General features: G+C 38.2%; 1 protein-coding gene across 1 annotated transcript in view; it reads right to left on the bottom strand.

Annotated features, from left to right (window-relative positions):
- LOC124613740 (cilia- and flagella-associated protein 251-like) overlaps positions 1 to 26,167 on the bottom strand; it is a 201,100-nt gene extending 174,933 nt beyond the window's left edge. Inside the window, exon 1 of the mRNA XM_047142460.1 lies at positions 26,045 to 26,167. Within this exon, the coding sequence (XP_046998416.1) occupies positions 26,045 to 26,080 (36 nt within the window). The 5' untranslated portion in view covers positions 26,081 to 26,167. The remainder of the gene's footprint in view (positions 1 to 26,044) is intronic.
- Between the last annotated feature and the right edge of the window lie 1,162 nt (positions 26,168 to 27,329).

Below are 27,329 nucleotides of genomic sequence, written 5' to 3'. Positions count from 1 at the left end.
ATCCATCATTGTGACTGGGTCACTACAGTCAGAAACATAGCTTCTTGACCCAATGTTGTAGCGTAGTGCAGTGTTTAGGGCATTAAGCTCAAGTGTAAAAGGTCATAGGTTCAAATCTTATCAAACATAGCGATTATTTTATTATTTAAAATCTAATTAAAAGAGTTTGATAATTATTTTTATTCACTTAGTCTGCTTAAATGTAATTTTTTTTTCTGATTCTTTGCCAAGTCATTTTCATCACTGTACTGACTTTTTTTATTTGCTTTTATTTTTTTTCCTGTAATTCTTTTTCACATAGAATCAGTCTGCATCACTTATAGCCTGCAACCAAGTGCCAACGAAGACTGCTCATTGGTTGGTAACATGGCAGCTTGTGTAGCCAGTGTGAGGATGGTTGCAGGTAAACAATGACAGCAGGAAAATACTGTTTGTTTTTAGTGCAGAAACTGAATCTTTTCTATCTTAAGTTTGCTTGTCAAAGGTTAGCTTTAATCACTGTGAACAGAGTGATCAAAAATTTCAGTTCTGCTGCAGATTGTTGACCAACATGTCCTTGGATACATTGTATGTCACAAGTTTGCAGTTAGCTTTGGACATAAGTTTAAATTCAGGGCTACAAAACGCATCATCTGCCAAAATCATTGGTCACATAAAATCAGATGTGACAGATTGTAGTGCCCCCAGAATTTTACAAAAGTCTGGAGTCACTTGTGCTCCAGCCACTTCGAATACACATTATTCTGTAGTGGGTTGTAGCATAAACAGATACACACTGCTGCAGAACGTTATTTGTGTGGGCTAACCAAGAAACAAGAGCCAAACCGGGCCAACAAGTGACACGCTCGGTTGCAGCAAAGAGAAAAGAAAAACTTCTGGCCCAGAATTCCGTGGACGAATTTCATGCACGAAAAACATTGGTGATTGTTGTGTGTTGTGGAGAGACAACGTAAGGAAAAAAAAATATTATTATTAATAGTGACTTGGTCTCAAGCAAACGGACATGTATATTAGTATTGTATCATTGAGAAAAAATTTTATTTAATTTGGTTGAATTCAGTCGTGTGCGAATGCCCTAAGAAAGTATGGGCTTACTGTTTAATGTGACAGTGAAATGGCGTATTGAATTTTGAATATAGAATATGTTAACAGCAACTGAATTTTGAGAGAGTCTTTATTTGGACTAGATAATAGGATTTTGGAATAGTAGATGAATTTTCACCTTCTTCAAAATATATAATCTTCGGAGAAGAGTTTGATGCAAGCAGAAGATGCCGGAGCTGCGGGGAAGCTGAGCCTGTATCCAGCATTCAAGTAAGTTCACACTGATAGTCCAGTCTAAGTTTTAGAGAAGATACAACGGGGCACCGCATAACATGGCAACCGGTAAAGAAAGGACCTGTGAAGAAGGTGGAAGATTAACAAAATCAAGTTTAAAAGATTGACAAGTGTTGCCATATCAACGAGTAACAGCGAACGATATTCGAAGATATTTATCGAAAATTGTCCTGTTGGTTAATGGTGATAGAAGCAAGGAAATTGAGTAGAACGAACGCCATAATCAATCCATTAATTCACAAATGCTGACGCCACCATTCACAAACACCGATGCCGCCACTCATGAACGCCATCACTGATGTTAACAATGCCGACGCTGCCGTCTACAATGCCGACGCCGCCATCTACTATGCCGATGCCGTTGTCTACAACACCAATGTCTACAACGCCAATGCTGCCGTCTACAAACGCCAATGCTGCTGCCTACACCAACACTGACGCCGGCGTTAGCAGATCGGCAAGTCACACTGGGTGAGTGAACTTTGACTTTTGTTCAATTGTGCAGTGTAGGACTTGTGAGTAGGGGGTACTATGAATGTTGACTCGACTTAAGGCTAAGAAGAATAAGATGGAAGGGGATAATCAAGAATCAAAAGAGCATGTTGGGGCTATGGGGATAGGAAACCCAGGGCCTGATTTGGGTGAATTAATGAAGTTTATCAAAACTCAGTTTGAGTCACAGAACACAAGACAAGATGAACTGAAGGCAGAATTAAATTCTAAACTAGATTTACAGAACTCAGAATTAAAGTCTAAAATAGATTTACAGAACACTCAAATGCAACACCTCAAGTTAGATTTGAAGAAAGAATTTTCTGACTCTCTAAGTGAAAGAGTAAATATTTTGTTTAAAGGCTTAGAGGAGAGACAGGAAAAAAATTTATGGGAAATAGCCCAGAAATTAGAGTATGATGTCAACTGTAAATGTAGTAGCCTAGAAACCAGAGTCAACGAAAATTTTGATTCCTTGAAAGATGTCTGTAAGGGCGCATTTGATGTGGTTAAACACGAATTAAGTAACATTAAAACAAATGTACATAAACAAGATAAATTGCTCCCATTAGTTCAGGTGCAAATTTCAGGAGTTAGCTCACGTTTGGAAACTGTAGAACAAAATCTCAAAGAAAAGTTAACTACAACTGAGTTGATCAATCTAACCAGTATAGAGGAACAGATGGATGAGCTAATAAAACGAAAAGTGGAAGAAAAATTACGTGTTGACATTCTTTCAACTATAATGACCTCTGAATTAGATCATACTAAAAAAGACTTACAAGGGGAGGCCGCCAATTGTGAAATTCAGATTTGATTCATACTGTGCATAATAAAAGCTCATGGCCAGAGGTGTAATGTGGCAAAGCACCAAGATGCACTTCTCAGCCGTTGTCGAGAAAATCGACAGTTAAAAGAAACCGTTGCGGTGAAATACTCTCTACGATTAATAATTTTCCACAGCGTCGTGGCGCAGCGGTAATCGCTCTGGTTCGTAATCCGAAGGTCGCCGGATCGAATCTCGCGCCATGCAACATTTCTTTTATTATTAGCTTCTTGTACTTCATATATATATATATATATATATATATATATATATATATATATATATATATATACCTGAACTATTAATGAATTGCTTATGTATGTTGGTGAAGGCGGATCGCTCTCCAATTGCACCGCCGTTTGTTTAACAGGGTGTACCAAAGCTCTCACGTCTGCACTGATTTTCGACGATGTTATAAGTTCCACTAGGGACCGCATCTACCTTCTTTCGAAGTTAGCAAGTGACTACGCTGTTATGCGGCGGCTCGTTTCGGCCCATTCAACATCTGTCCTTCAAGTGTAACGAGCGAGTAACAGAGTTTATATTTCATACCTGCCACAGCAAATTTGTGTTCGTGGGGTTTCTATTCTAATTCGAACGTTTGACTTACGCTATACGTATTCATTTCGGAATATCGTTTCTACGTCTTCCGTTAACTATACGTGGTTAACATTATGAAGACAATTAATAACATTTGTGAATTACAACTTTGTTTGCGAAAAACATAATGATGTTCGAAGTCGCCAGTTTTTCCACGACAAACAACTTTCAACAACTTATTATATGCATAATTGTTGTAACTGATTGCCGGGAATTATATATATATATATATATATATATATATATATATATATATATATATATATATATATATGTGTGTGTGTGTGTGTGTGTGTGTGTGTGTGTGTGTGTGTGTATACACACATTTGAATTACAAAAAACAAATACTAAAAAAAAAGAATTGTTGCATGGCGCGAGATTCGATCCGGCGACCTTCGGATTACGAACCCGAGCGCTTACTGCTGCGTCACGATGCTATACAAAATTATTAATCGTAGAGAGTACTTCACCGCAACGGTTTCTTTTAACTGTCGATTTTCTCGACAATGGCTGAGAAGTGCATCTTGGTGCTTTGCCACATTACACCTCTGGCCATGAGCTTTTATTATGCGCAATATGAATTGAATCTGAATTTCACAATTGGCGGCCTCCCCTTGTTAGATAACCTAAGAAGGGAATTCAAAATTATTCAGGAGAAACTTGAAAAGAGTACAGTGTCTCAAAATCTTGTTCTAAATAAAGAAATAATTAACGATTTGCAATGGGGATCAAATTCAGGCTTTTCCCAACAGTTCCCTAGGTTTAAACCAGACGGGGAGGTACACCCCACCCATTTCCTAAAACAATTTGATCAGGCCATGCCTAAAAGTTGGGAAGAGGCTAAGAAAATAGAATTTGCGATAGGTTATTTGGAGGGTGAAGCTTCAGAATGGGGCACAGTAAACATAGGGAATTTCATGTCCTGGGAAGACTTTTAAGGAAAATAAAAAAAAAAAAAAAAAAAATATTTGTCTTCCAGTGCACAAGAGAAGTTAATTTCAGATTTATGGGACCCGAAATACTACAGCAACGCCTGGGGTTCGATGTGTAAGTATTTTGACTGGCACTTGACAAGGGCCAAGTATTTAGAGAAACCAATAGATGAGAAAGGAATGTATAGTGTTAAAGATATAAAGAGAGATGTACAAAACCCCCAGGGACGTTGACATTCTGGGTTAACGGGCGGAGTGACGTCCGCCAGTTCCTGAGTTGGATTCAGTGTTGCTTCTACTTTAGTTTTCATGCACTGGATTCCCTTCACTTCTTCAACTATTCTGTCATCTATTCTCATACTATAAATCTATAACTGGTCATTTTCACATCAGCCTGAAATGACTGTACTGACAACTAGGTTCAGGGTTATCTCATTTTCGAGTTCTGAAAAGGTAAAACCCGTAGATGTAATTTACGAAGACTAGGCCCCCACAGACTTGACATAAATTTGTCAACTTTGAAACTGCATTTGGATCTGGAGATATTCTGTTGAGGAAGCATGCCGAAAACAGAAGGCAAATGTGAGTTCCACAAGGGTAAAACCCGGGGAGTGTGTTCCCGAGAGTGTTATCTGGTAGTCTCTGTACTTCTAGATAGAACATTATAAACGCCAGTGTTGAGGGAAACGGCATAATTAAGTGTTACATGATGTTTAAATTTTTATAAAATGTTTTGTACCTTTCGTAAAGCATGATGTGATGGTGGAGGGTTTGTACTCAATTTTGTATAAGGAATGGTTAGTGTAGGCATAGGCATGACCAACACTACACAAACACCACACCCTTCACACAGCCCTCGCAAACAAGTGTGACTGGTTCTTCATCATTTGCCATTCCATAGGAGTTGCTAAGATCTTTTCTTCAGGGACTTCTAAAGTGACGGTGAGAATGTCCATTCTGTAGGAGAAGCTGAACATCATACTTCCTCCGGCTTCTCACCTAAGTACTGGTGAAGTGGGATCCTGGGGAAGGGGGAGGGAAGGGTTTCCTTTTTTTGGGGCTATCTTATTTCTTTCTTCGATCTTAGCAACCAATTCTTTTATTTCCTTTCTTACTTCTCTTTAGAGTACCAATCTATCTTTCCCTCTATCCACATTCATAGACTTCTATCACTGAAGTCCTTCTCTTTTTTGTGATTTATATAAATCTTCAACTAAGAACCTTAGCTGGCCGAAGAACCAGGACACATGATCACACTTTATCACTCACACAATTGAAGATTAACGTGCAGACAAGAAACACCAGATAAGAAGTGACATCCGTAACGTGTAAGAGTGGGAAGTAGTGCTAGTCAAGGACTAGAGCACTTGCTTATGAGGATGACGGTTGCACTTCTCAGAGGGAATGATGCATTTAGAGTAAGTTAAAATAAACTTTTCCTATGATGCGTTTAGAGTAAATTAAAATAAAGTGTTCCTAGATGTGGTAGTACCTTGTAGAATAAGCAGATGGAGTTCATAAGTTTTATAGGATAAGAATAGGATTGTGCATCCCAAATAGCCTGATAAGAAACAATAGAGTAATAAAAAATAGTTGGAGAATAATTAAGTGTTAAAGCTATGGAAGCGAAAGAAAAAGGAATCAAGAAGGATATGTATATTTGACCAGGTAATTTTAAAGAGAATTGCATGAATAGGTATATGCCAGAGGATTGACTATGAACACTGTTGAGAGAGTAGAAGGAGGGCACACCCAATATTGTTGAAATGAGAGAAAGTGACAGGTAGGCAGACCCGGAGGAGGCTGACTTATACTGTGCAGGCAGGGGCAGCAGAAGGGGATTGACCAGTACCATAGTTTTAAGTAGGTGGAAGGGGCGTACCTACCTGTATGTGAGGAAGAAAATTATGTTCATAGGATCATACCTTATGTCATTGATAGATACTGTACCTGCAGGAAATGGGAGGTATCATAATTCTATTTATTGTGGAAAAGTTTCCCCTGGTAACTTTGAATTCTTTTTTCCTTATCTAGAGACAATGCATTCTGAAAGAACAGGTGGTTACTGTTGCGACCGTAGAGTAAAGAAGGAAAGAGTTATTTGATGAGAACAACACCTGAAATTTGTGACTGGCTAATGGGAGGGATTTATTTTGCACGATCCTAAAATAGCCTCGAAGAAAGGCTTATATTTGATTAACTGGTCAAGATTTGTTGTATCTTAAATTGCTTGTACTACCAAGTCTATTGGTAAAATGACTGACCATCTGAGGGAACGATAGCAATGAGACAGATGTATTTTTTATTTCTGTGCTAAAGGTTTTGTGTGAATAATAAGTGCGAAAGATATTCTATGTTGTATCTAAAATAATGAGTGTTCGAGCTAAGGGGAAGGATATATAGTGCCCCCAGAATTTTACGAAAGTCTGGAGTCACTTGCGTTTCAGCTGCTTTGAACACATGTTATTTTGTAGTGGGTTGTAGCATGAACAGATATACACTGCTGCAGAATGTTATTTGTGCAGGCTAACCAAGAAAGAAGGGCAAAACCGGGCCAACAAATGATGCGCTCGGTTACAGCAAAGAGAAAAGGAAAACTTCCGGCCCAGAATTCCATGGACGAATTTCATGCACGAAAAACATTGGTGATTGTTGTGTGTTGTGGAGAGACAATGGAAGGAAAAAAAAAGATTATTATTAATAGTGACTTGGTCTCGAGCAAACGGACATGTATATTAGTATTGTATCATTGAGAAAAAATGTTATTTAATTTGGTTGAATTCAGTCGTGTGCGAATGCCCTAAGAAAGTATGGGCTTACTGTTTAATGTGACAGTGAAATGGTGTATTGAATTTTGAATATAGAATATGTTAACAGCAACTGAATTTTGAGAGAGTCTTTATTTGGACTGGACAATAGGATTTTGGAATAGTAGATGAAGCAGTAGATGCCAGAGCTGTGGGGAAGCTGAGCCTGTGTCCGGCATTCAAGTAAGTTCACACTGATAGTCCAAGGAGCACGGCTCTAAGTTTTAGAGAAGTTACAACGGGGTACCACAAGATCATCTTGCATTTCCAACATCCCTCACAGTGGCCACTTCCAACATTGCTCTGCATTGCACATTGACATTGTTTGTGAAGTGATCTGCCATTTTGTATGTCAGCTATAACTGAGGAGCAGCTGGCAGCTCACATGACAACACTGTATCAGCCACTGACAGATGTCAACTATCTAGTAATTTTAATCAGACTATAGTTGTAATTGACATACTGAACCACATACTGAACAACAACATGTAAGATGGTGGGTGGAGTAAAAGTTAAGCAATTGTCTGCCCAGAAAAACGTAAATTTTGCCATAAAGATGAAAGTGTGTGAAAACTGTAAGGTCAAAATTACAAAACTGAATGAAAGCATAATGAGTTTACAGTTCATAATCAATAGTTTGAAAATGGATATTTCGAAATTACAACAAGAAAACAGTGAGCTGAACACGCTAAAACTTATGCAAGATAGTTCGTCCATTATGGAAAAGTGGTCAAATGTGAAGTGCAATAACAGCAAGACCAAAGTGCAAAATCAGAAAACCTGTGAAAGTAATGCAAGCTTTGTGCATGAAAACACATTTCAAGTACTTTCAACTGTCAATAGTGAAAATGCAACATGTAGTTCGCATGAGCAATGGGAAAAGCAAAAAGGCACTGCGAATAAGGTAGGAGAAGAAAATTTATTGACGAAAACAAGCGTGAATGAGGTCAATGTAAATGTGCCAACGAAAAATTGTAGCAAAGTGTTTATTAAAACAATACAAAATGATTCCCACATTGTGAGCTCCAATAGCAGCAAAGTGTTTGTGCTTTCATACAGCTGTGGTCGTGGACTTATGAGTTAGCTAAAAGAAACAACTAAAACATATTCATGTGGTACAGTGAAACTGGGAGCCCTACTTGGTGAAATTAAAAAAATTACTGCATCCGCAGAGCTAAAATCTGCACAATAAAGACTTTGTTGTAACCTACTTCCAGGAGGCGCAAAAGACCTCTACAAAAAAGAAACAGCGAATGCTATGCATGATCTTAAACAGTGTCTGAGAAACTTCATTTACATAAACATAGTAATGGTCATTATTCCACATCACTATGATCTTGTAAGGTGGTCATGCGTTAATATGGAAATAAAAAGTGCCTGAAATCAGTTTGCAAACATGTGCAGACATTTTAAAAACGTGGAATGTGTTGATACAAGCAATCTTGGACATAGATTCCACACACAACACAAACTTCACCTGAATGGCTTGGGGAAAGAATATCTGCCAAGCCTGATAACCAAGGAAATAAAAAAACAAAAAAATAAATTCAAAACCAAAATGATAATTGCATCGCCATCACCAGACTCCAAAATGAAAGCACTCTGAAAAGAGGTAAAAGCATTAGAACCATCATCAGCACCAGCAAGACATGTAAAAAAAGATGAAGTGTCAACAGAAAGAACAGTGGACAGTGATTTGAGCGACAAGAGAACTACAGTTCTTCATCATCCAGATATTATTTTAGATGAAAACAAGAAATATGAGAAGACCCCAAGTCCACAAGAAAGCACAGCAGTAGTGGCAGAACCAACATTGGAAGTGTCAGAAACAGTATCACCATCATCATAATCAACAACGACAACAACAACAGAAATGCCAATATTAAGTACATTAGCAGCAGCACCAATTGCGGCAACAAGCCACTCACCACAGCCCAATGTACAAGGTCATCACGAGAGGTGCAGGAAACCTGTCCTTCTCGAGGGTTTTTGGTATCTCACCAGGACACGGGAACAAATATGACAGCACAAAACATAAATAAAACTGTAACCAGTTCTCATCCTAGTTGCTTGCTGATTTTAAGCCTAAATATTGAGTGCCTTAAAAATAAATCACTAGAACTCGTGGTAGCAATGAATGGCACAAACACTGACTGCATTGGTGCAGAAGTTTTGAACTAAGTATCATCACTATTTATCCATATAAGTTGGCAAGTCAGTATTGCAGAAAACATGCCAAAAACATAGTTGTATGTATCTTTACTAAATCAAGTGTCAGGTACAAAAGAAGGTATGAAGCTGAATCATTGGATGTGGAAAATCATTTTGAAGCAGCAGCTATATAGTTGTATGAAATATAGGGAAAAGTCATAGTCATAACAATATACAGACCACCTACTGGGGATATAGACATATTCATTAATCAATTAGAAACATTGCTTAATATTATTTTTACTTCATGATAAATGATGATAGCCAAAACAGTTGCAGGATAAAGATTTATTAAAATTCTTGATGAAGGTTTCATCGGCGAAGTACTGATGCTAAATGTGTTAGCATCGATCCTGTGTCCACAATAATGTTGTATAAATGGAGATGATGTCTTAACTACTGATGATGCCTTTGGCACAATTGCTTTATTAATCTCCATTGCAGGATGCAATTTTAGGTATTTTACTTCTGATGAAGGTTTATTTATATATACCGAAACCTTGGTCAAGAATTTTAATAAATCTTTATCCTGCAACTGTTTTGGCTGTCATAATTTATTGTGAAGAATTTCAACAGTTGCTGTTTCAGCCATGTTTAAAATCTTGATTCTTTTTACTGAAAGAGCCACTGTAGTTGTCTATGGGGGTTTCAACATAAATCTTATGAATGAAACTGGGCTAAATAATCAATTCCTAAATATATTATGTAGTTTCAATCTGTTTTCACACATACACGAACCCACAACAATAACATATAATACAAATAGTCTTATAGATAATATATTTTCAATTGTACAATCCACAGAATTAGAATTAACAAATACTGATTTGGGATTATCAGACCATAATGCTCTTGTCCTCAAAATTCCTCCAATGCCACTGCAAGAAAAAAGTACACTTCACCTATAAAAGAAAATTTTCCACTGAAAAGTGTGTAGAATTTACAAATATCCAAACTAGTGAGTCATGGGCAGAAGTGCTGTCCCTAACAAATAAAAACGATGCATATAACACTTTTCCTTCAATTTCCATGGGATATTTTGAAGTGTGCTTTCCAAAGAAGCTGTCAAGAATCACATCACATCACAATGCAAAGCCAATTTCTTGGATCTCAGCTGGCAGCAAAACTTCTTGTGGAACTCTAAAGAGACTAAATTCAAAACTGAAGACACATACAGATCTACAGTTGATAGAATATGTTAAGAATTACAAGAGGGTATATCAAAAAGTAATTGCCAAAGCAAAATTTATGAGTATTGACAACTTAATAAGACAGTCTGATAACAAATCAAAAGCCATTTGGGGTACTGTGAAGACTGAAACAGGAATAAGATGCGAAGACCAGGATATCATTCTCAAAAACTCAGAAAAAGTCAATATTAAAAAAACAAGATTTCCCAAATTACATCAACAATTATTTCATAAATGCAACAACCCCATTAAGCTCAAAATTTACAAACTAAGAAAAACCTGAATTTTCAAAAGCTGCTTTTAGCACGAGGATAGATCCAACATATGAACATGAAGTATTGAAAGTAATAAAAAGATTGAAACCTAAAATGTCAGCAGGAATTGATAAGGTGCATGTTTATATCATAACATTGACAGATGCACAAATCACATGGCCCTTGTCATACATAGCCAACTTATCATTTAGTGAAGGAGTGTTTCCAGAAAGGATGAAAATTTTAAAAGTGAAGCCATTATTCAAAGAAGGCGACAAGAATAAGGTAGAAAACTGTCGGCCAATATCCCTCCTTCCAGCAATTTCCAAATAAATAGAAAATTAATGAAACACAGAATCAAAAAATATCTAAATGACCATAAGTTACTAAATAGAACTCAGCATGGCTTCCAGGTATGTGCTACACTGAACAAATAATCAAAAATCTAGAAAAAGACAACAGCATAGTAGGAATAAATTTAGATATCTCCAAAGCATTTGACACTGTCAGTCATGACATTCTTTTAGAAAAACTAGAATCATTAGTTATTCATGGGACAGGGAAAAAGTGGTTTGAATCATACCTACAAAACAGAACACAGATTGTAGAAATGATGTCAGATTACTCCAATCACAAATAAATTTAGTTTCAGATGCAAAAAAAGTGGAAATAGGAGTGCTTCAGGGCAGTATTCTAGGTCCCTTATTGTTCCTTGTCTATAAGGGACAGTCAAAAAGAAATGAGCTGAAGGCATAATTACAGAAACCAGTCCCCGTGTGTTAGAAGTATTGATCCTGGCTGTTGAGAGACTTGTCCCACTGTGACACAAGGTGGTGCATGGCTGTCTCACAACATTCCCGGGGCTGCGATGCTAACCAGTTTTGCACATACAGCTGGACGTTGTTGTCTGAGGTGAATTGTTTGCCCCTCAGAGTGTCAATACTTCTAGCATACAGTTACTGGTTTCTATAATTATGTCTCTGGCTCATTTCTTTTTAAACGCCCTTTATACATAAATGACTTTCACACCTCAGATGGAGCAGCAAAATCCATACTATTTGCAGATGACACTAGTGTGATAATAGGTGCACCAAAGCAAATGCTGCAAACAACTGCTGATCAAGTAATGAAAATGTCCACACTTGGTTCAATGCAAGCTGGTTGACATTAAATGCAAATAAAACAAATTATATGCAGTTTGGGAAAATACGTCAGAATGTAAATCTTGATCTGTTGTTGGGTGACAAGGCCACAGACAGAGTGGCATCAACAAAATTGTTGGGGATTCATGTAGATGCAAGTCTTAATTTTAATGACCATGTAATGAAACTTGTGTAGAAACTTAACTCAGTATGTTTTGCTCTTAGAATTACTGCAAATCTCTGTAGTGCAGACGGTGCCAGGATGGCATATTTTGGCTATTTTCTGTCTCTTGCAATATATGGAATAATATTTTGGGGTTCCACCACTTGCCGTCTAAAACAAATCTTTCTGTTACAGAAGAGGGCTATCCAAATAATAACAGACAGGTGAACAAAATGAACACACACACAAAGGCATGTGAGGCATATTGGTACAAAACTCTACAACATACTGTCAGCCAACATCATAAGATGAAAACAGATTTAAAGTAAAATTGAAAGAATTTGTACTCGAACAATGTTTTTGCTCAGTAAATGACCATTTAGGCCAATAAATAGTTCTGACAATGTTTATATTAAGGCGAAACTGAAAACACTGCCTTTCATCCCATAAAGTTTTTGTTAGTTTTGTATATCTGATGGACAGCTGCTGAGTGTGGTAAAATCTTAACTGAATTATTGTAGTGAATATAAGGGCTTCCTGTTTGGGGAAGAAAAAAGTAAAGCCTTAGTGCAAACAGACTATGCAGTTACAATACTGTTAGTATACATGTATAAAAAGTTATATTATTGTGTCTTGTATGAACAAGTATTATTCTTTGTACTTTTTTTTGTACAATTTTGTATGTGTTATTCTTTGTACTACTTAATGTAAAATTTTGTATGTTCCTTTTGCACAAATACACTCCTGGAAATGGAAAAAAGAACACATTGACACCGGTGTGTCAGACCCACCATACTTGCTCCGGACACTGCGAGAGGGCTGTACAAGCAATGATCACACGCACGGCACAGCGGACACACCAGGAACCGCGGTGTTGGCCGTCGAATGGCGCTAGCTGCGCAGCATTTGTGCACCGCCGCCGTCAGTGTCAGCCAGTTTGCCGTGGCATACGGAGCTCCATCGCAGTCTTTAACACTGGTAGCATGCCGCAACAGCGTGGACGTGAACCGTATGTGCAGTTGACGGACTTTGAGCGAGGGGGTATACTGGGCATGCGGGAGGCCGGGTGGATGTACCGCCGAATTGCTCAACACGTGGGGCGTGAGGTCTCCACAGTACATCGATGTTGTCGCCAGTGGTCGGCGGAAGGTGCACGTGCCCGTCGACCTGGGACCGGACCGCAGTGACGCACGGATGCACGCCAAGACCGTAGGATCCTACGCAGTGCCGTAGGGGACCGCACCGCCACTTCCCAGCAACTCAGGGACACTGTTGCCCCTGGGGTATCGGCGAGGACTATTCGCAACCATCTCCATGAAGCTGGGCTACGGTCCCGCTCACCGTTAGGCCGTCTTCCGCTCACGCCCCAACATCGTGCAGCCCGCCTCCAGTGGTGTCGCGACAGGCGTGAATGGAGGGACAAATGGAGACGTGTCGTCTTCAGTGATGAGAGTCGCTTCTGCCTTGGTGCCAATGATGGTCGTATGCGTGTTTTGCGCCGTGCAGGTGAGCACCACAATCAGGACTGCATACGACCGAGGCACACAGGGCCAACACCCGGCATCATGGTGTGGGGAGCGATCTCCTACACTGGCCGTACACCACTGGTGTTCGTCGAGGGGACACTGAATAGTGCACGGTACATCCAAACCGTCATCGAACCCATCGTTCTACCATTCCTAGACCGGCAAGGGAACTTGCTGTTCCAACAGGACAATGCACGTCCGCATGTATCCCGTGCCACCCAACGTACTCTAGAAGGTGTAAGTCAACTACCCTGGCCAGCAAGATCTCCGGATCTGTCCCCCATTGAGCATGTTTGGGACTGGATGAAGCGTCGTCTCACGCGGTCTGCACGTCCAGCACGAATGCTGGTCCAACTGAGGCGCCAGGTGGAAATGGCATGGCAAGCCGTTCCACAGGACTACATCCAGCATCTCTACGATCGTCTCCATGGGAGAATAGCAGCCTGCATTGCTGCGAAAGGTGGATATACACTGTACTAGTGCCGACATTGTGCATGCTCTGTTGCCTGTGTCTATGTGCCTGTGGTTCTGTCAGTGTGATCATGTGATGTATCTGACCCCAGGAATGTGTCAATAAAGTTTCCCCTTCCTGGGACAATGAATTCACGGTGTTCTTATTTCAATTTCCAGGAGTGTAGTTTCCCATAAATTTACATGTACTTTTGGATGACATCATTATAATATTTATTATGTATGGATGGATAAATAAATAAATCAATAAAAATGGCTCTTGAAGTTTCTTGCATGTGAATGCGTTTTGGCCTATTAAATTTACTGTCAAAACCATATGAGTAGACATGGGGGTGGGAACAGAATAATGGTTTTTACTGTGATCAGTGATTATTCTGTAATGTATTGGAAATAACTGGTCTTGGTGTAAAATATCCCATTCATACTTTGAGGTATTATTGATTAAGTAATGGAAAAAATGAGAAGTTTTGTTTATAGTAAGATCTTGCAGCATTACAGATCTTCTCACATGCGCTGTTGACAATGTTGGAAGGTTTAATGCTTACAGTGAGGTTTTCATTACATGAATAATGATACACTATTTTCATATATTGTAGGAAGAGGATAGATGACTGAGGAATGGATGTAATCATGAGTTATTATGGGATAATGTAATTATGATTGCTAGCTTTTATGGAATTTTATGATTATGTTGATGATAAGTGGACCTCGGGGAAGATCAGTTTGGATTCCGTAGAAATGTTGGAACACGTGAGGCAATACTAACCTTACGACTTATCTTAGAAGAAAGATTAAGAAAAGGCAAACCTACGTTTCTAGCATTTGTAGACTTAGAGAAAGCTTTTGACAATGTTAACTGGAATACTCTCTTTCAAATTCTGAAGGTGGCAGGGGTAAAATACAGGGAGCGAAAGGCTATTTACAATTTGTACAGAAACCAGATGGCAGTTATGAGTCGAGGGGCATGAAAGGGAAGCAGTGGTTGGGAAAGGAGTGAGACAGGGTTGTAGCCTGTCCCCGATATTATTCAATCTGTATATTGAGCAAGCAGTAAAGGAAACAAAAGAAAAATTCGGAGTAGGTATTAAAATTCATGGAGAAGAAGTAAAAACTTTGAGGTTTGCCGATGACATTGTAATTCTGTCAGAGACAGCAAAGGACTTGGAAGAGCAGTTGAACGGAATGGACAGTGTCTTGAAAGGAGGATATAAGATGAACATCAACAAAAGCAAAATGAGGATAATGCAATGTAGTCAAATTAAATTGGGTGATGCTGAGGGGATTAGATTAGGAAAAGAGACACTTAAAGTAGTAAAGGAGTTTTGCTATTTATGGAGTAAAATAACTGATGATGGTTGAAGTAGAGAAGATATAAAATGTAGACTGGCAATGGCAAGGAAAGTGTTTCTGAAGAAGAGAAATTTGTTAACATCGAGTATAGATTTAAGTGTCAGGAAGTCGTTTCTGAAAGTATTTGTATGGAGTTTATCCATGTATGGAAGTGAAACATGGACGATAACTAGTTTGGACAAGAAGAGGATAGAAGCTTTCGAAATGTGGTGCTACAGAAGAATGCTGAAGATAAGGTGGGTAGATCACGTAACAAATGAGGAGGTATTGAATAGGATTGGGGAGAAGAGAAGTTTGTGGCACAACTTGACTAGAAGAAGGGATCGGTTGGTAGGACATGTTTTGAGGCATCAAGGGATCACAGATTTAGCATTGGAGGGCAGCGTGGAACATAAAAATCGTAGAGGAAGACCAAGAGATGAATACACTAAGCAGATTCAGAAGGATGTAGGTTGCAGTAGGTACTGGGAGATGAAGAAGCTTGCACAGGATAGAGTAGCATGGAGAGCTGCATCAAACCAGTCTCAGGACTGAAGACCACAACAACAACGATAAAAATGATGATTATTCATTGTTAAAGGAGATTATGAAGATTTTTGTGAAGAATATGATGATGTTATGGTCAGATATTAACTGTCATGAAACAAAGTGGAATTATATTCATGGAATCATATGGTAACCCATTTGTAATGAAGTATGAGTAATTTTGAAGATTAATTAAAATTATAGCTGACAAAAAGATGAAATGTTATATTTATTATCTGTTGTTGTTGTGAAAGACAATGAGTAGAAATGCTTAATTTAGATAGATGAGTATTTTGAGTACAAGTAGATATCATAGTGATTCTAAATTAAACAAATAATTAATCTGTGTACATTGAGATGTCATAATTATTATATACAGTGAATCCATCTTGAACATAGTATTAAAAAAAAAAAAAAAAAAAAAAAAAAAACACAGAGCTTGTAATGAAGTTGTGCCAGGTAATGTAATGTCTTTGCTGCTATACTGGGAGGTTAATACCAGTATTCATTATGTAACTTTATTATTGAAATAGTTATGTTTTACCTTTGCTGCATTTACATTGTTTCCTGTGTCTTTGTAGTTATATCAGTTTCTTTCAATTTCAAATGATGTGTGTGTGTGTGTGAATATAAAATACTTTTGAACTCTTTAAATGACCTATATATGTCCAGAAATCTGTCAAAAATCTACTTCAACCCAAATATGACTTAATTTCAGATGTAAAAATTTACATCCTGAATTTTAAACCATTACTCTGAATACTAATTTTACGATGTTTCTTGCAGCAAGGGTCAAACAGACAAGCAGCTAGTATAAATGAGAGTATACAAAATGATGGACTCTAACTCAAGAGATGATGGACTTAACTACAAATGATGGAAAGACTGAACTGAAGTAATGAAAACTGTAACATTAACATTTGAAATGTGAGAGGGAATGGACCATAGAACAAGAAGGCCTACCGAACAGTTGACTTTCATACATGTCTGATAGAAATTCATGTGTTTGTCAAAAATAATTGATCAGATCCAAACTGCATCATAAATCAACAATTTTTTAAAAATTTAAATGATTTAGATTAACACCAGGGTGCAAGAATTAAATATTTCAATAACCACAAAAATTGATTTTGAATAAAATTTTTTCATTTGTATCTTCTTAAACATCAAATTTGAGGGACTTATTATAACGCCTAGTGGCACACTTTTATTTTCTAGTATACTGTATGATACATACATTAAATTCACATCGCAGTTCTTGAATAATATAATGTTTCGCTTTTATTTGTGTTTATACAGGGACCAAGCAGCAATCGGTATTGTAATTGTCAACTGTCGAAGCTGCGTTGGTAAAGTACCGGAACTTCAAGCGCTGATAGAAAGCACCGAAGCTGAAATCATTATAGGTACAGAAAGCTGGCTTAAGCCAGAGATAAATTCTGCCGAAATTTTTACAAAGGTACAGACGGTGTTTAGAAAGGATAGATTGCATGCAACCGGTGGTGGAGTGTTCGTCGCTGTTAGTAGTAGTTTATCCTGTAGTGAAGTAGAAGTGGATAGTTCCTGTGAATTATTATGGGTGGAGGTTACACTAAACAACCGAACTAGGTTAATAATTGGCTCCTTTTACCGACCTCCCGACTCAGCAGCATTAGTGGCAGAACAACTGAGAGAAAATTTGGAATGCATTTCACATAAATTTTCTCAGCATGTTATAGTCTTAGGTGGAGATTTCAATTTACCAGATATAGACTGGGACACTCAGATGTTTAGGACGGGTGGTAGGGACAGAGCATCGAGTGACATTATACTGAGTGCACTATCCGAAAATTACCTTGAGCAATTAAACAGAGAACCGACTCGTGGAGATAACATCTTGGATCTACTGATAACAAACAGACCTGAACTTTTCGACTCTGTATGTACAGAACAGGGAATCAGTGATCATAAGGCCGTTCAGCATCCCTGAATATGGAAGTTAATAGGAATATAAAAAAAGGGAGGAAGGTTTATCTGTTTAGCAAGAGTAATAGAAGGCAGATTTCAGACTACCTAACAGATCAAAACGAAAATTTCTGTTCCGACACTGACAATGTTGAGTGTTTATGGAAAAAGTTCAAGGCAATCGTAAAATGCGTTTTAGACAGGTACGTGCCGAGTAAAACTGTGAGGGACGGGAAAAACCCACCGTGGTACAACAACAAAGTTAGGAAACTACTGCGAAAGCAAAGAGAGCTCCACTCCAAGTTTAAACGCAGCCAAAACCTCTCAGACAAACAGAAGCTAAACGATGTCAAAGTTAGTGTAAGGAGGGCTATGCGTGAAGCGTTCATTGAATTCGAAAGTGAAATTCTATGTACCGACTTGACAGAAAATCCTAGGAAGTTCTGGTCTTACGTTAAATCAGTAAGTGGCTCGAAACAGCATATCCAGACACTACGGGATGATGATGGCATTGAAACAGAGGATGACACGCGTAAAGCTGAAATACTAAACACCTTTTTCCAAAGCTGTTTCACAGAGGAAGACCGCACTGCAGTTCCTTCTCTAAATCCTCGCGCAAACGAAAAAATGGCTGACATCGAAATAAGTGTCCAAGGAATAGAAAAGCAACTGGAATCACTCAGTAGAGGAAAGTCCACTGGACCTGACGGGATACCAATTCGATTCTACACAGAGTACGCGAAAGAACTTGCCCCCCTTCTAACAGCCGTGTACCGCAAGTCTCTAGAGGAACGGAGGGTTCCAAATGATTGGAAAAGAGCACAGATAGTCCCAGTCTTCAAGAAGGGTCGTCGAGCAGATGCGCAAAACTATAGACCTATATCTCTTACATCGATCTCTTGTAGAATTTTAGAACATGTTTTTTGCTCGCGTATCATGTCATTTCTGGAAACCCAGAATCTACTATGTAGGAATCAACATGGATTCCGGAAACAGCGATCGTGTGTGACCCAACTCGCCTTATTTGTTCATGAGACCCAGAAAATATTAGATACAGGCTCCCAGGTAGATGCTATTTTTCTTGACTTCCAGAAGGCATTCGATACAGTTCCGCACTGTTGCCTGATAAACAAAGTAAGAGCCTACGGAATATCAGACCAGCTGTGTGGCTGGATTGAAGAGTTTTTAGCAAACAGAACACAGCATGTTGTTATCAATGGAGAGACGTCTACAGACGTTAAAGTAACCTCTGGCGTGCCACAGGGGAGTGTTATGGGACCATTGCTTTTCACAGTATATATAAATGACTTAGTAGATAGTGTCAGAAGTTCCATGCGGCTTTTCGCGGATGATGCTGTAGTATACAGAGAAGTTGCAGCATTAGAAAATTGTAGCGAAATGCAGGAAGATCTGCAGCGGATAGGCACTTGGTGCAGGGAGTGGCAACTGACCCTTAACATAGACAAATGAAATGTATTGCGAATACATAGAAAGAAGGATCCTTTATTGTATGATAGCGGAACAAACACTGGTAGCAGTAACTTCTGTAAAATATCTGGGAGTATGCGTATGGAACGATTTGAAGTGGAAGGATCATATAAAATTAATTGTTGGTAAGGTGGGTGCCATGTTGAGATTCATTGGGAGAGTCCTTAGAAAATGTAGTCCATCAACAAAGGAGGCGGCTTACAAAACACTCGTTCGGCCTATACTTGAGTATTGCTCATCAGTGTGGGATCCGTACCAGATCGGTCTGACGGAGGAGATAGAGAAGATCCAAAGAAGAGCGGCGCGTTTCGTCACAGGGTTATTTGGTAACCGTGATAGCGTTATGGAGATGTTTAATAAACTCAAGTGGCAGACTCTGCAAGAGAGGCGCTCTGCATCGCGGTGTAGCTTGCTCGCCAGGTTTCGAGAGGGTGCATTTCTGGATGAGGTATCGAATATATTGCTTCCCCCTACTTATACCTCCCGAGGAGATCACGAATGTAAAATTAGAGAGATTAGAGTGCGCACGGAGGCTTTCAGACAGTCGTTCTTCCCGCGAACCATACGCGACTGGAACAGGAAAGGGAGGTAATGACAGTGGCACGTAAAGTGCCCTCCGCCACACACCGTTGGGTGGCTTGCGGAGTATCAATGTAGATGTAGATGTAGAATAAAAGTACACTAGGATGTATCAAATTTTCAAAATATTAAGAAGTACCGTAAAAGGCTAGCAGGGGCTAAGTAGTCATTTTCTTCAGTAAGAAGGCTGCGAGATTGAACACAATAAGCTATATGCATGTAAGAGCTTATCTCTTTGGGCCGATGCTTGTGTAAATGCTTTTGAATCACCAGGAGTGAGTCCTGCGACCAGTGGAGACTAGTAATGACCATCTACTGGTCAGCTCTCGAACAGAATTTGCCTAGACGTGACTGATTGGCACTGGAAAATGCCTCAACTGAAAGCATTTGCATGATCATGGCTGGTTCCACTGAGTTACTTGAATGAACCTTTAGCTGTTGTGTGCTTGGGACTGTAACATTTGTTGAATAGTTATGATACTTATATCCAAAGTACATTGTGAGCTTGTATTCGTAGTAATTCATTAAAACTGATGTAATTCACTGAAAAAGGATGCTCAGCAATTCATTTATAATGAAACTTTGCACCACTTTGAAATCTTGTCAAGATCTGACTGAATGTTTATGCACCTCTTTCAGACAGTACTTCATTATAGATGATTGCATCATCTGCAAAAAGTCTGAGGTTACTGTTAATACTGTCTGCAATGTCATTAATATACAACATGAAGTTACTTCTAGATCTCATGATGACTCTCCATAGAAGACAACATGCTGTGTCCTCTCTGCCAAAACTCCTCTATCCACTCGTAAATTTCACTTTATACTCCATATGATTAAATTTTTGTCTATAAGCAGAGGTGTGGTATTGAGTTAAATTCTCTTCAAAAATCAAGAAATACAGAATGTACCTGACTGTCACGTGAGAAAAGTACGAGCTGTGTTTAAGATGATCGATGTTTTTGGAATCCAAGCTAGTTGGCATGGAGGAGTTCAGTATGATGAAGATACCTCATTAAGTTTGAGCTCAGAATATGTTCTGAGTTTTTCAGCAAAGCAGTGTCAAAGATATTTTACAGTATTTTGTGGATCACTACTACTACCCTTGTTGTAGACAGGTGTGATCTGACTGCAAATTTGTACATCAGTTTGGTAATTTGACCCATTGTGCTGCCAGTCATGAATAGCATTCCAATTTCCAAAAGGATAATGGTAACCTATATACAGCTGTTGTAACTCAGTTCTCTTTACATAGTGTTGACATACTGCATTGGGCTGCTCGATCACTAGCTCTATCTCCAGTCGAGCACATATGGGACATAATCGGATGACAACTCCCGGTTCATGCACAACCAGCATTAACTGAACATTTATTGACCAATCAAGCGCAACAGACATGGAACTTCATCCCACAAACTGACATCCAACACTTCTACAGCACAATGCACGTATGTTCGCATGGTTACATCTCTTACTAACGTACTAGAATTTCACATGTGCAATGGCTTATCTCGTGCTTACATTAGCCTGTGATCTTACAATGTTAATCACTTACATATGTTACCAAGACAAACGTATTCCTAAAATTTTATTACTCGAGATTAATTATTGTTTGGTGTTGATTTTTTTTTTTTGTTAGTGTATATATCGACTACACCCGAACACACAATTTAATTGATGTTCACACAATGTTAAATAATAACCTTCATTCCTGTGACTCCTCAATTATCTGTTTTGAATACTTTAATATTTGACAGTCCATACAAAATTTCTTCTCAACTGCTCTGGATGCTTTAGGACATTGCCCAAAGACTTCATTCATTATTCCATGTGGTCACAGGATTGCGGCCAGATGATGTTGACATCCTGCCATGATATTCCACCTGAGAACCAATCAGCCATCTTCAGGTGTCTGTTTCAATACTGACCTGAAGATGGCTGAAAGTTTATTACCCAAAATATGGCTGAAAGTTTATTACCCAAAATATCATGGCAAGATGTTGACATGATCTGGCTGCAATCCTGAAATCTCATGGAATACTCGTAACTCTGGAAATCCTTCATATGTTTTTCCTAGTAGCTCTCGGTATTTTTTTTTTTTTTTAATTTATTTATTTAACATCGATTAATTCTGAATGCTCTTCTTAAGCACAGCATGTCAAATGCTTCTAGCTTCATCTTTTCCCATTTTTCCATAGACCACCACGTTTCTTTTGCATACAGTACTGAGTTTTGGGCTCACAGTTTCTGGGACCTCAGAATCAATCTGTCAGAATAACTTTCTTTGTAGTAGCGTGCTTTCTTCTCCTGCACCATACTGTTTAAGCTGTCTTCCTGACTTTTGTAATTTCTACTACCCAGCTGCATAATGTTTCTTCTTCTCCTTCAACCACCACACCACATCACCACCACTGCCACCACCACCACCACAACTACTACTAATAATGTTCCTTTCCCAGTTATGACGTTTAGCACATCATTAACTTGTATTACTTTACCAAGTTCAGTTTTGCTTTATTCTTGTACTTGTGCCAACTAGATTGTGCATTCCATCCAACAGTTTTAAGTCTCCCTTACTAGGCTTAGGAGAGCTATGTCATCTGCGCACCTTATCATTGGAACTTGCTCCCTTTGTGTTTTATTCAGCAACTCTCTATCTACAGCCCTACGTTTTCTTTTACACCTGTTATCCAGTAGTAGTTTCTTTACAATGATTATATACCATGAACTATTCTGCTGGGTACATATCTGTCCAGTACATGTTCAACTGTTCTTTTAAACTTAAGGCATAGTGCGCCTATGTGCTCCTGCCCTGCACTGAAAGTTTCAAGTTCCTCAATGAGATGAAATATTACCGATTTTTTTTATGTATATACCTTTTTCCTTGTTTTAGTTGTCCTTCATACTTCGGTAATCATGCATTATGGATATAGATACAAGTTTTGGTGTGGACATCCTCAAAGAGATCAAGTCATTTGTTGCCATTAGATCCAATATATATTCATCATGAGTGGGGTTCCTAACTATCTGTTCCAGAAAGTTTTCAGAGAAGGCATTTAGTAATCATGCTTGCCACTAACTAAGCTGTAATTTTCCTGATTGACTGTTGGGTGATTAAAATCTGTACTTATGATTACAATATGATTGGGGAACTTCCATACAGGCGAATAGAAGTTTTCTCTAAAGTTTTCAGTTACATCAGGGGGCGAGTCTGGAAGTCAATAGAAGGATCCAGCTACCATTTTATGCCCATCCCTGATACTGAGTCTTGCCCAAATAGTCTCAAATGCAGTTTCAGTTTTTATCTTGGTGGGTTTTACAGGGTGTATACGGGGACAAGGAAAAAAATTCCTGGATTATTCCCGGATAACCCATTTAAAAAATATGCTTTTTCCCCAGGCAAAAATACACTTCTTCCGTGCTAAGTGACAGTAGGTTTTCCATAGATTTTCCCCCGGAACTGTAAAACTTATCAATCCTTTGAATGGTCAACGTTTTAAACACTCGCATAGAACTTCCCAGAAAAAAACTAAAGACGGGGGAGAGAAGTTTTGGAAAGACCTTTGATTTGCAGCATATTTTTGTATTACGAAAGTATAAATTGGAACTGAACCAAACACAGTTTCCGGAGCATTGAAACCGAGCTTGCGATGTCCTTTTGTAAGCCAATCATATCTCATGCCACGTGATCTGGCCAGCTGATGACAGCAGATATTCAGAGCATAGGACACGTGTTATCGTCAGCCAATAGCAAGATCACTGGTACGTAGTGCAAACACACAAAGAGGAAAAGTTAACAGTTTACATTAATATACATAGTATAGCTAAAAGAAAAGCTAGGCTTTCACATATAATATTGGTTTCTAAGATTAACAAGCTGCAACAGAAACTAAGCTTTCACATGTAATACTGATCTTTTTTGCATGCGTTATAATTTAAGAAACATCAAATATATGTGCCAGTAAATTTAAAATTATGACATAAATTCTGGGCTCGAAATTCTTGTAAGTGGCTGGTCCTCAAAGTGTTCAGTTTTAAACGCTCTGTGATTTAGAAATTCATCCCACTTTCTCACACGTAACATAATTCATCTTGCGTAAAAAGACATTTACTTTGAAAGTAACGCTTTTCAAACCATCTTTCGCAATACTATCCGGCGACTGTTAGAAATTGGTTCGATTTACCAGGTGCCAGAGAGTGCCAGTAAACAGGCATTATTTTGCATACGTAGTTGCAGTGGTGTAGGAAGCCTACATGTTCATATGTATAAAACACTAAGAGAGCTTACATTAAACCATAAAAGAAACAGGGCATCAGAGGATACTCCCAAGAACATCGGAATTACATAAACCATACTAAAATGCATAATTCGGCTTGAAGTGCACACTGGTCTTTTCCAGATTCACAATGAACTAGGTCCCATCTGATATTAAGTTTTTCAGTGTGGTTTTTGGGATGTAGATTTTCTTGGAGTACCAGTACTGTACTATCTCATATTTGGTTCTTTATTGTGGCATAATGCCACACATGGCGGAAGATGATAATGTGCACTTGAAATTCACCAAACAGTTGGAACTGGCCAATACTGTGGAATGAAACACTTCATTTCAAATAAACTGATTGCCTCAGCGGAAAGATTAACAAAGCCAAATTTCTTTAGCAAAATTGTAAAAATAACTTCATCGTTATGCAAGGCTGCTAATAACTTGGAAACTGAAACTAATAATATATTTTTGCCCTCCGTAATTATGTGAATGTATTTTAATTCACTTGACAGCTCCCAGAAACAGAAATCCATTTTGTTTTCATTTGAATCTGTAAACGAAGAGAGGCAGCGAAATCACTTAACGCAAACACAGGTCACATGGAAACTAACGCACTCCCCACTACAACTCTGCGCATGTGTGAATCTGGCAGCTAGGACGCACTAGAAAAATGTTTTTCATTAGCATCTGGCCGCTTGCTGCTACTGCCGATACAGCTAACAGCCACACTTCAAGTAGCGGGAAGCGAGAGAAGATACTGATCATATGCGAGTCAACTGCACATGCTCATGAGCCCGCTGGCAACTGGTCAAACAGTTGTGATGTCACGCTCATAGAAAGCAGTTTATTGTTATGAAGAATTACATAGTCTTCGCCCTGTGGCCTTTGACATATTTCTGCTATTTGTACATGCTTGGGCGTGCTCGGTGTTTTGTTGTTGTAAATTGCGCATTTCCTCTGCCACTAAAGTTTTATTTTTTTCCCTCTCATTTATATTTTATTCTGGAGTATCATTCTCCAGTAGCAGGATACAGTAACATTCTTCGGTATAGAATCAATTCTTACCAGTCAAAATTACAAAAATTTAACTGAAAGCTAAAACAATGAAAAATTCCCGGAATTCCGAAAAATTCCTAGGTTTTCTCCCAGATGAAAAAATTCCTGGGTTTTCCATAGATTTCCCGGTTTTCCCGGGTTGTGTAAACCCTGGTTTTAGTTTCTTGTCTAGAGTGACAAACCACCACTTCTATTCCCCATTAGCCTATCCTTTTAACATAAAATTAAATTTTCCCCAAATATCTCACTCCTATCACATTCCTAGATATTTCTTCTTAATGCAGAAATATCATACTTCAAGGTGTACTATGCTAATTAGAAAGATCAATTATTCATGAAGAGCAGAAAAAGATGAGCAGAGAAACAACTATTAAAATTTTTTGAGATAGTTTTACCAAGAAGCACATAACTGTTTCTCCTTTATGTTCTCAAGATATTGAGAATCATTTCAGCAAATCACACCAGTATTTCAGTGAGGTTTGCTGAACATTATTAAATCTGATTACTTTTGCACTTATACAACAGAGAATATTAGAAGGTACAGCTCAATCTGTAGCTGATCTTAAATTTTTTGTCACTTATTGCTTCTTTCACCCTATCAATGAATTATTAATGGTAAAAAGACAAGTTGCTACAGAAATTGCAGTCTACAGGAATCTATAGATCCCCCTGATACAGGAAGGTGGTAAGGCAATGACACACTGTCTGCAACAGAACAATGGTAAGCAAAGCACTGCAGAATTCAAATCATCCTTTGGTTCAGGGACAGCTGTGCTACTAACTTACAAGTTGAATACATCTACTTTTAATACTATCACCATATCTAAACTGCTTTGGAAATAAAAACTTGTTCTTACCAACCACTAAAATATTGCAGTAATTTACCTCATATTCTGTAGGATAATATCCTATGGCTCTCATGAAGTTGGGCAGCTCACACAGTGGTATATGATCAGAGATCTTGTGCAATATGGGCAATTTATCACCCTGATGCAATAGTTGTGCATAGTAAAAGAAGTCTTCCATTTGCCTCATTAGCCAGCCTCCTTTGCCACCTTCCATCAGTGAATAGTATGGCATCATATCTTCTCCACCGATATGAACCATAGCATCGGCAGCTCTGGAGGAATCATAAACATTTTTAATCTTCCGAGGATAAACAATTCAAATAACAGTGTCATATTAAAAATGGCATTTTGTAGGCAGCTTGCTGATTAGTTCCTTGGCCACTATCCTTAAATGTCTAATCAGTATTTATTGTTTTAAATGCTGAAGCATGATACATTCTTTTTGATTTAGGTCATAATTGAAATTAATTCTCTTTACTCCTGCACAGAATTATTGAAAGGTAAACATCCTACTGGTAGCAGAAAATGAATTATAATTTTCCTATAGATTAAAAATTAAAATTGTTATGACTAAGGTAAATAAGAAATGAAAAAGAGGAGACAGATCAGGAACTAGTCCTATCTCCAGAGCTTTTGCTGTTTTTCTAATATTACATTAAATTACATTTTAATTGGTCCTTTTGATCAATTGTTGTACAAGGTATACAATATGATATTGGACAAGTCATTGTGATTTACAGTACACGTTTTTAAATCATACAAGAATACTTACATTGATTTAGGCTTAATATTATCACAACTGAAGGTTCAGCTTCCATACAATATATTTAACCTTGGTAATAAATTTTTATGTTTTGTGATATTCATCTATACTATAATAACATTTTTGCAATAAATATTTATGGACATCAGTTTTAAATTTTGAAGTGTCTTTTATTATTTTAATGTTTGTAGGTAGCTTATTGTATAGTGTGTTTCCTGTTTGCAGTGGTCCATTCTGTTTAAGTGTTGTGTGTGCATGTTGAACATGTACGTCCTGCTTTCTCCTTGTGTTATACAGGTGGATGCTCTGGTTGGTTGACACAAGATTGTTGCTATTTTCTAAGATTTTCCTTACAAATACGATTACTTGTAAAATGTACAGACATGGTAGTGGAAGGATATGTAGTTTCTTGAATAAGGGCTTCTTGATGCAGCATTTTCTATTGCTCTTCCAATTCTCTTTTGGTATATAAAACAACTTTTGGTAGCAGATGTGTTTCCCCAAAAGATTATGCCATATCACAGTAAGGATTCTGCCTGGGTGAAGTCTCTTTCGATGT

The sequence above is a fragment of the Schistocerca americana genome, chromosome 1 (genome assembly GCF_021461395.2).
Source record: "Schistocerca americana isolate TAMUIC-IGC-003095 chromosome 1, iqSchAmer2.1, whole genome shotgun sequence".
Lineage (NCBI taxonomy): Eukaryota > Metazoa > Arthropoda > Insecta > Orthoptera > Acrididae > Schistocerca > Schistocerca americana.
The sequence above is the reverse complement of the archived record's forward strand: the minus strand, read 5'-3'. Positions and strand labels throughout refer to the sequence as shown.